Source organism: Choloepus didactylus, chromosome 2 (genome assembly GCF_015220235.1).
Source record: "Choloepus didactylus isolate mChoDid1 chromosome 2, mChoDid1.pri, whole genome shotgun sequence".
NCBI lineage: Eukaryota > Metazoa > Chordata > Mammalia > Pilosa > Megalonychidae > Choloepus > Choloepus didactylus.
Genome location: NC_051308.1, coordinates 116,708,781 through 116,720,982, shown reverse-complemented (window position 1 = coordinate 116,720,982; position 12,202 = coordinate 116,708,781). Strand labels below are relative to the sequence as shown.

Sequence of the window (12,202 nt, the reverse complement as noted above, 5' to 3'; positions counted from 1 at the left end):
TAAATACCTGAAACTATCAAACAACAACCCAGAACCCATGAATCTTGAAGACGATTGTATAAAAATGTAGCTTATGAGAGGTGACAATGTGACTGGGAAGCCATATGGACCATACTCCCCTTTGCCCAGTGTATGGATGAATGAATAGGAAACTGGGGGCAAAAAAATAAAAAGGCACCCAGCGTTCTTTTTTACTTTAATTGTTCTTTTTCACTTTAATTTTTATTCTTGTTATTTGTGTGTGTGTGGTAATGAAAATATTCAAAAATTAATTTTGGTGATGAACAAACAATTATATAATGGTACTATGAACAATTGAATGTATGCTTTGTAATGACTGCATGGTATGTGAATATATCTCAATAAAAATGAATTAAAAAGAACAGTCTATGATTCCTCTCACATTTCTTCTGTTTCTACCCTCCACCTCCCAGCATCACTTTACCTGACTGACTCTGGCAGAGGACACCAAAGACGTTCTAATTGCCAAATTCAGCAGACTCTCAGGTCTCATCTTTCTTCGCCTTCGTGGGGCATTTTAAACTCTCTTCTCCTTTAGCTTCCACAATACTACTTTCTCCTACCTCTCTAACTCTGTCTACTTCATAAATATTGGTTCTGTGTCAGTGATTTTTAGCCTTGGGTCCCTCTTGGTGGTGTTCTTTCCTACTGCCACGATCTTGTCCACTACTACTATACGCTTTGTGACTCTAAAATCTTTCTCTTCAGCCTTGACTTCCTCTTAATTTCTATATTCACATATCCAGCTGCCGACAAAAGACTGCCACCTGCCATAGCTACCTTGAGCTCTGTTACAGAGTCAAAATATAACTCTTATCTCTTCTAAAATCTAGTTTTCTTCCTGTCTTAGTGAATAGCACCAACTGTCTACCCACACACCCAAGCTAGAAAACAGGGAGTGGTCTAAGACTCTGCTCGTTCTTTCATCCACCCACACGTATATTCCTTCAGTCAACAAATATTAAACATGAACAACTGCAATGGACTCTTAACTGGTTTTACTACCTTCAGGCATGCACTCTTCTGATCCATTGTCTATATGGCTACGAGAAATATTTTTTTAAAATTAAAACCTGATTTTTCTTCCTTGCTAAAAATTCTTCTAAAACTCCTCAATGCCTAGTAGTTATAGTTCAAATTCCTTAAGAATAGCATACAAAGGCTACTTCCTGGCACGTACTCACCTTTCTAGTCTGATATCTTAGTGATTTAGCTATAGTTCCTTGAATGCACCATGCTGCTTTATACCTCTGAGCATCTGTCTAGGTTCTACTTCTGCCTGGAGCAGCCCACTCCCTATCCACCTGATGAATAATTTCTCATCTTTCATGACAGAACACAAGTATCACCTCTCCTAAGAAGCATTTCCTAAATCTCCCAAGTAGATCAACCACTCCTTCCTTTGTGCCCTCCTTTCCTGTTAGACTTCTATCAGAGAAGTCATACCTATTATCCTTGTAGCAATTATGTATTTACATATTCATCTCCTACCACTAAATTGAAAACTCATTAAGAGCTGAAATCATGTTTTATGCAATATTCCCAGTGCCTACTGTGTTATCAGTAATTAATAAATATATACTGAATGAAACTATAATTTTTATCAAAGGAGAGAAAGCAGCGGCACAAACAATTTAAAAATACCATATTAGCTTTAGGATGTATATGAAGATTTGGAAGACAACTTTACCTTACTAATTATAGTTGGCTTACATTAGTATTAAAATGAGTTTACAATGCTTAAACACACACTGATAGAGTAGAAGGAATCATACTGGAAACACAAGGGGCATCCAGCACAAATTTGACTGGGATTGAAGCGCTATTGTGAGCACATCTTATTTTAATAATAAAAAATGACAAGGCTATTTATCATTGCTATCATAAGTTTTACTATGTTTTTTTGTTGTTGTTGTGGTTGTTTTTTCAATTAAAAATAAGAACAACAACATACAGGTTTTACACAGGGTGCTGGCCACTCTGATACACACATTCAAGAGGATCTTTCTCCCTCTTCCTCTTATCAGTCTCTGTTTCCTGTTTTTATACGCACAGCCACTAGGTGGTGCACCCTTTTAGCCTGAAAATGTTTCTTACTGGGCTTTACTACCAATTTCCACACAAAGTAAAGAAGGAAGTCTGGGAAATCAGAACTAATTTAGTTTGGTATTTGGTACTGGCTAAAAGAAGCTCCCAGTCTATCACCCTGCCCTGCCCCCATGTCCACTCCCAAGGTGAAGTATAATGCTATGGAGTATAATTGGTCTGAACTGGGACAATTATCTAGGCCACATTTCCAGTATGGAACTTTCATCGTACTGAGCAAAAGGGTCAAAAGGATTAAAAAGACTAACTGCTCCTTTACTAGCCAATATTTATTTTCTGAGCATATATTTCTCCGGGGACTTTGAGAGGGAAAAAGGGTGGCTAAACAAGCAGAGAACTTGGGTATTTTACCATCATAATCTAAACCCAGCCTTAAAATAATAACTACTAGAAGTTTAAAGCTGTAATCGAGCACATCTATTCTCCTACTGTTACTATCACTTCTACTTAATAGTTCATATGCTATGGTTTGATCCTTTTTGCTTCTACAGTGGTCAAATCTAAGATTCTGGTGTAGTGTGAGCTCAACAGTGAAGAAGGCAAAGCTGACTACTGATTTGCTTTGGGTTCTAAACTCTGGGCTGGCTTGCTCAGGCAAAAGAAGCTCTCCACAAGATCCAGCCACACTCACCAGGCAGCCACACTAGGATTTGGTGGTAAGAAAGAATGCAATGTACTTGGCCTTGCCTCTGTGGATTTATGTCCCTCAGGAATCTTCTAGGGTAGACTGGCTGATCAAGGACAATATTCACTTAATATCATCCCACTTTTAAAAGCTGGGTTCTTTGTTTATAGAGAAAGAACCATAACACCTTCTACTTACTAAATTTAAATCTTCAGGACATTAAATTCTAATAACTAAAACAAAAAAATCACTTAGTTCTCTATAACGGCCAGTTATGATAGAACAATAAAAGGATAAAAGAAAAAACAAGATGGAGAGAAAAAGGAAAACTTCTGAAGAGATATTCCAAGATTCGATGACAGAAGCACCCAGACATATACATGGGATATACACACACACACGCACACACACACGCACACACACACAAAGAACAATAGAAATAAACAGAAGAGATAGCAAGAACCAGGGGAAAAGAAAATAGGGAGGCCCATTATCTTTATGTAAATGTATTAATATCATTATCAAAGGAGTCTGCAAACTCTTCCTGTAAAGGGCAAGATAGTAAATATTTCAGTATTTGCAGGTCATATGCAACAATTCTACTCTGCAGTTGAAGCAGGAAAACAGTTACATACATAAAAACATATGTATGTGAATGGGTGGAGCTGTGTTCCAATAAAACTTTTTTTTCCAAAAAATGGCAGGCCAAATTTGGTCCACAGGTCATAGTATGCCCATCCTCTGTTATAGAGGATGGAAAGTGCACACAATCCATTGTTACTTTCTTTTACAAAAGCAGTCTCAACACTTGCTAAACACCTGAGGAGTACCATTCAAACTCAATTAACCTATCAGGTGAAAAGCACAATGTTAAAACAATGTTAGATAACTCTACAGGTCTCATCAGCTTTCCCACACCAGTTCTCATAACTGTATCAGAAGACATTTTTACCCTATGGCATTATATACATTTTCTACAATTTCCAGGATTACAAGGGAACTACACTGGCTTGGAGACATTTCCTGCTAGTCTGTCCTGGGCATTTCTCCTAGGCTACTTTGGGAAACCAAGTGCTCCCGCCCAAGCTCCCCCACCTCTTTATTCTGCTGTGTCTGCTGCCACCTCCAGCGCCGTTTCAATGCTTCCTTCTCGGCTCCCTTCTCCATCAGTGCATACAAAGCTTTCCGCAGCATCAAGTCTCGATCATGGAAACCCCACATTCCTGTGGCAAAAAAGCATGATGGTTACCCAGAAAGCAAAGACACCTTGCCTTGACTCAACTTTATCTGTAAATTATTATACACAGATCCTGGCATGAATGAAAACAGGCTGAAAACCAGGTTCAAAGAAACCCTTGTTGTGATTTAGAGTAGTTAATCACAAGAGAAAAGATATTCCTACTCTGTAAGTTCAGAGACCTTAAAAACTTGAAAGTGGAGAATATACTACATCCCACAAACACCTGACTAGAAAACCTTACTCCTGAAGTAAAACTAATACACTAAAATTGAGTGTAGCAGCAGATAAGACCAGTCTATCACACAGCAACTGGTGTCAGAGCTGATTGGAAAATGGGGGCTCTTTTTTTATTTTAGCTATGGCAAATAACACACTGAGCTGTAAACAGGGTTATAATTTAAAGTATATAAGGCCTACAAAGGACTACTGAAAATATCTTTTTTATGCATCAAAGGAATAAATACTACATAAATTATAGATACAGATACAGATAGCAGTATACTATTGCATAGTATACTGCTTCTGAGGGTCAGCCACCTGAGTAGAGCCCATGCTAAAGCCTGTGTTCTCCTCATTGTCTCTAAACAAGACTGAAACATCAGGGAAGGGTGTGTTCCCTCTCCCCTCGTGTTAATACACACACACACGCACCCTGACCTTGCTCTGTACCATCATCACTTCTGCCTAAGATCAAGGTTGGATCGAGCCCTGCACATGAGGTTTGACTTTATGGCTTCCTTTCCACAGGGGAATGGAGGACAGCTTTCAAGACTCACCAAGAGAGGCAGCGTGCAAAAGGCAATTCCCATCTCCAGTAGTTGCCAAAGGAAGCAGCCTCTGACAGGTGGGGTCCACACTCACCCACCAGTTCAAACGCCCTGCAGAAACATAATGGTGGAGGAAAAGGAGAAGAAATTATTCATGAAGTCCTTCCCACTTCCTTATTTCTAAAACAAACTCCAAATTTGCCTCCTCCAGGAAGACTTCCTGGAATAAACTCATCTAGTTCTGATCACTCAATTATTCTTTATACCTTTTATCTGATGGGTCAGAATCTAGTAAGCATGACTGTTTCAATCAATGGTTCTTAAGCAGGATGATTTTGTTCCCCAGAGGACATTTGGCAATGTCTGAAAATATTTTTGTTGCCACAAATGGGGAGGATTGCTACTGGCATCTCATGGGTAGAGGCCAAGGATGCTGTTAAACACAACATAATGCACAAGACAGCCTCCACAATGAAGAATTATCCAATCCAAAATGTCAATAGTGCTGAAGTTGAGAAATCCTGGGTTAGATGATGAGGCCAAGGTCATAGGTTCAAATCCTGTGTTGGCTACTTGGTCTGGTTCCGCATCCTTCACTCCAATTAGGAGACCAGTAACTACTGCAGTTACCGGGTTTGTGTGTCAGAACAAATCCATTGTCAGTAACAGAATAACTCAAAGCATGTATTCAAAATATCATCTGCATATATGACAGTCAGCATACACATGGTATGACTTTAAAGACATGAGCAATAAAAAGACAAAGTACATAAAACACCCAAAAAAATTTGCCTCAAAATTCGGTATGGCTTTCCCACAACTGCCAACCCATTATGTACCCAAAGAAAATATTTTATGAAAGACACTTAAAAATAACCTCAGTTTTCTTTAACTACCAAAAAGTCTACAAAAAGAAAATCTGGCTTACAATCTTACTAGCTACATAATTTGCTAATTTTTTTAAAAATTAGAAATATATGTACATAGTTTAAAAAACTGCTAAAGTATAGAGGGGTACAAAATAAAAAACCAAAGCGTCCCTTCTATGCCCCCACCTTCTCCCATGGAAGTTTAATCTGACTAGCTTTCCCAGAACTCCCAGCTGCCTCATCCCATTATATTAACTAATTTTAACAATAATTTAAGATAAACACAATTGTAAAGGTAAATAAATCTTTTGGGAAAGGTTTCTATAAATAAATGTGACTTCTAGATAATCACTACTATGCATCATCTACAGCACTGGTCCTTTGTGTTCACAAGAGTGTTCCAGAGCCAATTATAATTAGTTTGTAATTTTTTGTGTTTACTGATTTTTAAGTATTCCTAGGCTTTTCACATGTATATCTGGTTTCCCCTTCATTAAACAGAAAACTTCCAGAGGAAAGTGTTTAATCTGTATCCTTTTTCTAGCTCTGTACACAATTAATCAGATTGACTGCTGACACCGACAATAATCAGACCACTACAATCAGAAGCTACTGATCAAGCCCAGCCCCTCCAAAACTCCTCGGCATGACTGCCTATAGGAGAGTAGAGGGAAGAACATGGGATAACACTGACCTGCCTGTTCCAAGGCAACGAGCATGGACTGTTCAATGAGGTCTCTCTCTATGAAGCTGCGGAAGTCTTCATTGTACACAGTGAGATCTGGGAGCTGGAAGGCACAGATGGGCATTTCCAGGGGGTGCTCGCTGCTCCCCCCACCCCCACCATTGGAGGAGACATGGGATCGGGCCAGGGAAACAATGCTGGAGCTGGCGTGGGAGATGCCTCTAGACAGGCGTTTTTCTGCAACAAGAAATGGAGTCACCTTAGAATATAAACTCAGTGAATTCTCCACTGATGTAGTGATGGTTATCTCTCTATATGGTTTCCAGTCAGGTAAAAACTGTACGTCTAACTGGCTAGTAAATTTCATAATCCTTTTTCTCAAGCCAAATACAACTGGAAAAATATATAAAGTGGTATTTTTGTAGCTACTCACATTAATAGCAAATATTCATTCCTCTTTCTAACCTTGTTTGGAATTTATCTGACCTCCCCTCTTCCTATGACTATGGCTTCCACTTCCATTTCCCAACATGACAGCAACCCACACATTTAGCAACTTGGTAATTGTTTGGTAGGAGGAAAGAGAGTAAGGGATTTGGGATTTCTTCTGGTTAGATTTAATTAAAGAATCTCTCTGTTAATTTTCAGGGTATTAGAGAATGTAGAAAAGGATTTCCATTATAGAAAAGAAAACAAATGACAAATCTTCCACATTCAGGAACTTTCTTACTTACTATCAATAATATCTATTTATATTATTTACTACAACTTTTCTTGATACCTATCATTATCAGAAATTTATAAGGTATACTTGATTCTTGTTTAACATGCTAACAGAGGAATACAGTAAATAGATAGTACCCAAATCATTTCATTTGCCTTTTGAATATACAGCACTTACAATTCCCCAGGAGATATTCCATTCTGATCATAAATTGCTCAGTGTTATATTACAATGCATTTGATGGCTTGAGTTATGTAATGATTATCAGAAGGGGGCAGGAGCTAAAAACCATTTTGGGGAGCAGTTCTCAATCAAATGTATGCCAGAGATGATGCACAAATTTAATCAAGAGTTGCCTAAAGTTATTTCTAGTGATGTTATATTTTAAACTATTTTTTTAGGTATTTAACAAGTACCACATATCCATGATAAAAACTCAAAATACTATCAAAAGGTATAAAATGCTTTTTAAAAAGAAGCCTCTCTCTCATTCAAGACTCCTGATCCCTTCCCCAGAGGCAAACCTTTGTCTCCTTCTAGAAATTTTTATACAGAGAAGCATATATATCCTTTAAAATCATTTTTTAAAACACAAATGGGAGCATATTGCATACACTATACTGCATCTTACCTTTCTGAATAGATTTTAGAGACTTTTTCAATCAGTACATAAAGCTCTATCTAATTCTTTCCAATGGCTGCAACGTACTCCACAATATGGATTACACTTTATTTAACCACTTCTCTACTGATGGACATTAAAAAGTTGTTTCTGGCCTTTTATTACTATAAAAGAATGCTGCAGTGAATATCCCTACACACCGTACAAGTTTACTTTCTTATTATTTTTTTTTTACTTATTCTTTTACCTTATTCTTTACTAATTTTTAAAGGATCTATCTCTATATACACACACACACACACACACACACATATATACACACATATATACGATAAATTGTTAGAAATGAAATTGCTGAATCCGAGTTTATGTGCATTTTTCAATTTTGATAGATACTGGTAAATATTAACAAACTGTCCTCAAAAGAGATGACAGATGGTAGTGATCCTCTCAATTCTACCCTTACCGTATCTCAACAATTAGATTGTTATTCTTTCTCTATTTCTTTCATAGTATTTGAAGAAGGCCTTCATAAAGGATAACACTCAAGATGAAGACAGACAGTGAGGGGATCTAGCACTTGAATGGACTGAGGCTACCTTTGATCACTTCAGCTGGGGAAGAAGAGAGGAGGTGGAATGAAATATCCAAAGGGTGACAAGACTTTCTGACTGTATTAGCAGTCCCCTCCCTTCTTATTTTATAAACAGAAACATCCCTCAGTTACCCCAGTACCTTGAACGATGTCATCCTGCCGCTGTAGGGTGGGTCGGGGAGGGCGAGTGGATTCTCTATCAGAAACCCCTTTCTCAGGGGTCCTGGGGCTACCACTCCCTTCACTAAAGGGTGGAGGCAGATTCCCTGCATGAACTTGACGTAACTGTTCAAAATCACTGAGGGCAGCACTCACGTCCCAATTCTTTCCTGGTCAGGATATAAAGCAAAAAGTGAGTCAAGCAAAAAGTGAGTCAAGCACTGCAGAGTATAAGGAAACTGGGGAAAGACAGAAAGATTCCAACCACTTTAAAATAACAAGCACATACTCGTGCACACTTCATTCATTCCCCTTTCCCAGCTTTGATTTTCTTCATAACACTTCAATCTAAAATATTGCTAACTTCTTTATTTACTTATTTGTTGTCTATCTCCTAAATAAGCTCCATGAAGTTCAAAACTGTCTCTCGTGGGTCTGCCTCCACAAGACTGGATTGAAAAAACATGATCTTTTATGGGGTACAAAACAGATTCAATCTGGCACAGTGATCAACTCTAGGGAATACACCCAGTACTAAGGAAATCATTGCTTGTCACCCCCCCTCCACTTTTGAGGTGTGTTCCATCCCTGATACTAAGTTTCCATGCCCAGCTGGGAGGTGAGAGGGAGGGCTGACAATGGCAGGTAGCCTCACATTCACTGAGCCAAGAGGCCCAGGAGGTACGTTTACTTCTGGTTTTTCATTGGAAAGAGACTTTTCCTGCTACCACTGGCTATAGCAGTTGCAGACTGGGTATAAAGTAATCTCGAGTTCTAATCTGAATGAAAAGCCAGATTAAATGGCTGCTATGCCTGGCAAATCTTCAGTGCTTGGAATATAGTGAGAGCTCTGTGCATTCCAGAAGATAATAACAGCAATGAAAATAATAAGCAAGCCTGTGTAAATGGCTGAATTTGCCCAAAGCAGTGCCTACAGGCCAACAGCTCCAAGGAGAAAAAGGATAGGCATGGGTCCAATGGGGGTTTCAAGGTCAAAACCACTTTAAGACAGTCAGATACAAAGTCATGTACAATCTTAAAACTACACAGTATTGTATACATGCATGCGTCAAAAAAGATGGGGAAGTAAATACGGTAAAATTGTGTTATCCTAGAATGTGACTTTCTGTATAACTTTCATTTTCTTTTGCTTATACTCTGTGAATATTAAATAACGTGCATTAAATTTTTATTCAGGAAAGAAAAAGTCAATAAACATTTGAAAAACAAAAACATTTGTATATCCCTGGTACCTAGAACACTGCCTAGTAAATAAAAGGCACTCAATAAATATTTGGTGGTTTTAATGAATAAAGGAAACACCACAGAAAGGAATAATAAAACATTTTTTGTATTATAGGTTCATTTGGCACTTCAAATGCCCTGGTGGTACTATTTTAAATTTGCAATCTACTGAGAAAAGGCTTTTTTCAAAGATCCGGAAAATATTCCCTATCTAATATGTGCATATGTTCTGAGGACAGATATGTGATTCCCCATGCTCAATTCCCCAAGAGTGTGACCCTCCCACAGAGGCTAAACAGAGCTAGTTGTCATTAAAACAATTCAAAGGTTACAACTAAATGCAATCAATTGCTTTACCGTGTGGAATGAAATGTAGTTTGCTTTTACCACCATAATGTATCTTTCCCTAATCCCTCAGGGCCCAAAGTGGCAAAAATCTGGGCAATAAACCAGTCACAGTTTAGGGAAAGAACATGAGAAAACTGGTTTGAGGAAAATAATCTACAAACCAAATAACAAACCAAGTAACAGTAAATTCAGATGGCTTAACACAACAGACAGCACTGGAAACACTCCAGATATATGGTAAGTACTGAATAAAACCCTAAATAAAGCAAGAAAGAATTACTATGAAATTCTTAAAACAAGGTCCTCTTTACTTCCAAAGAAAAATACATTTGAACCAAAATTTAAACATTTTAATACTTTAATCATTGTCTTAATTTCATCTGTCATTATTTAAAAATATCAATTCACTAACAAATACTTGTGAAATTCAGGTACACTGCTCACTGGAAAACAATACTGAAGCCAATACTTAAATTAAAACAAATTGATCACATAATATCAGAACTGAAAGGGCCCTTAGAGAGCTACTAACCTAAAACCTCATCTTACAGATAAAGGAAATGAAACCTAGAAAAGTAAGCGACCTGCCCAAAGTCATAGCAAATTTGCATTAGGGCCCAGCAGGACTCAAGTCCAGATCTCCTAATTCTGAGATCTAGAGAGTTCCTTAGCCTACAGGGGCTTCAGGGTATCCTAAACCACCTGCAATTGCATACAAAGTTATCTGGCATGTGCATTTTTCCAATGAAAGGGTTGATAACGGCTGATAGCGGGCAACCAAATTATCAAAGGGAATTGTGATACCCTTCCCCCACCCCATGTAAGAATCACTACCTAATGAAGAAAAGATCTAAATGATGGATTTGTCATAATGGATTTTCCCTTTGCTTTCTTCAATTAAATTATTCAATAAATGCATATTGTATAATTGTTTACACTTCTGTTTTATCTGCCATCAGCATAATTCAATCCTTATCACCTAATGTTCCACTTCCAATCCTCTCTCAAGAATCCCATGAAATTAATCTTTCTAAAGCACATTTCTGATCATTTCAGATCCATGATCAAAATCTTTAAGGGCTAGGTGCCTTTGCCTGGCATTCAAGGCTTGCCATGATCTGACCCCAACCTACTTTTCCAGACTTTTGTCTGTGCCTCAATGTTCTTGTCTGTGAAAATGGAGATAATAATAATACCTACCTTTTTTGAGGTACCTCATTATTGCTATTGCAGTTTTTTCCTTATTATAATTTTCCAGTTAAGCTGTACTATCATCCATGCCTGATGAATTTGCTTCTGAACTGTCACCTTCACCATTTGTTCTAACTCCCTTTGCTCATTCTACTCTGGACACACTGGCCTCCTTGCTTTTTCTAAAACATGCTGAGATTACTCCCACCTTAGAGCCTTTTCAATATATCTACTACACAACTCTCCATCTCCTTCAGGTATTTGCTCAAATGTTATATTCTTAATGAGGCCTACCCTGACTATACCATATAAAAATTACAACCTGCCTCATCATTCTCCTTACTGTTTTCCATAGCACTTAACATGTTATAATTTATAATTTACTTAGTTATGTTTATTGCCTATTGTCTGTTCCATTAGAACATAAAGGTAGGAATTTTTGTTTGTTTTGTTCAAGCATTTAGAACAGTACCTGGCACACACTAGGTACTCAATAAATATTTGCTGAATGAAAGATTTTTGTCCTGAAACAATGAATGAGTAACATTTGTCCTGAGAATTGGATCAGTATCTTCAATTGTCTGCTAAACACCTAGAAATTAGGTCCTCCTAACAATCGAATGTCCAAAATTCAATGTCCATCATGTTCCCTCCCAAAACTTGCTGGCTCTCCTCCTATATTCTCTAAATCAGTAATGGTACCACATTCCTTCCAAGTCAGAAACTTTAGTCATTTTCAGATCCTCGCCATTTCTCAGTTCCCACTCTTCCTTTACCCTCATCATCCAGTCAATCATTAGGGTTGATCGTACCCCTGAAACAACTCTCAAATCCATTCTTTCTTGTCCATTTTTATTGTAACTGTCCCACTTCAGGCCCTCATAATCTATCACCTACTCTTTGGTCTTTCAGGAGGGGGGGGCTCTCTAACTGTTCACTCCTAATCTCTCCCCTCCAGTTTGTTCTTTATACTACATCTAGAGTTACTTTTAAAGGAAAAAAATA

The 12,202-nt window shown here is 37.9% G+C and overlaps 1 protein-coding gene across 6 annotated transcripts in view; it reads right to left on the bottom strand.

Annotated features, from left to right (window-relative positions):
• Positions 1-12,202, bottom strand: part of OTUD7B (OTU deubiquitinase 7B) — a 59,378-nt gene that overhangs the window by 11,750 nt on the left and 35,426 nt on the right. For 3 of the 6 annotated variants that reach the window (XM_037826124.1, XM_037826125.1, XM_037826126.1), the window contains exons 3-6: positions 8,395-8,583; positions 6,323-6,550; positions 4,769-4,870; positions 3,848-3,975 (exon numbers count right to left, since the gene is read on the bottom strand). In XM_037826124.1, coding sequence (XP_037682052.1) covers positions 3,848-3,975; positions 4,769-4,870; positions 6,323-6,550; positions 8,395-8,583 — 647 coding nt within the window. The remainder of the gene's footprint in view (positions 1-3,847; positions 3,976-4,768; positions 4,871-6,322; positions 6,551-8,394; positions 8,584-12,202) is intronic. The other 3 variants (XM_037826127.1, XM_037826128.1, XM_037826129.1) reach the window with 2 other exon arrangements.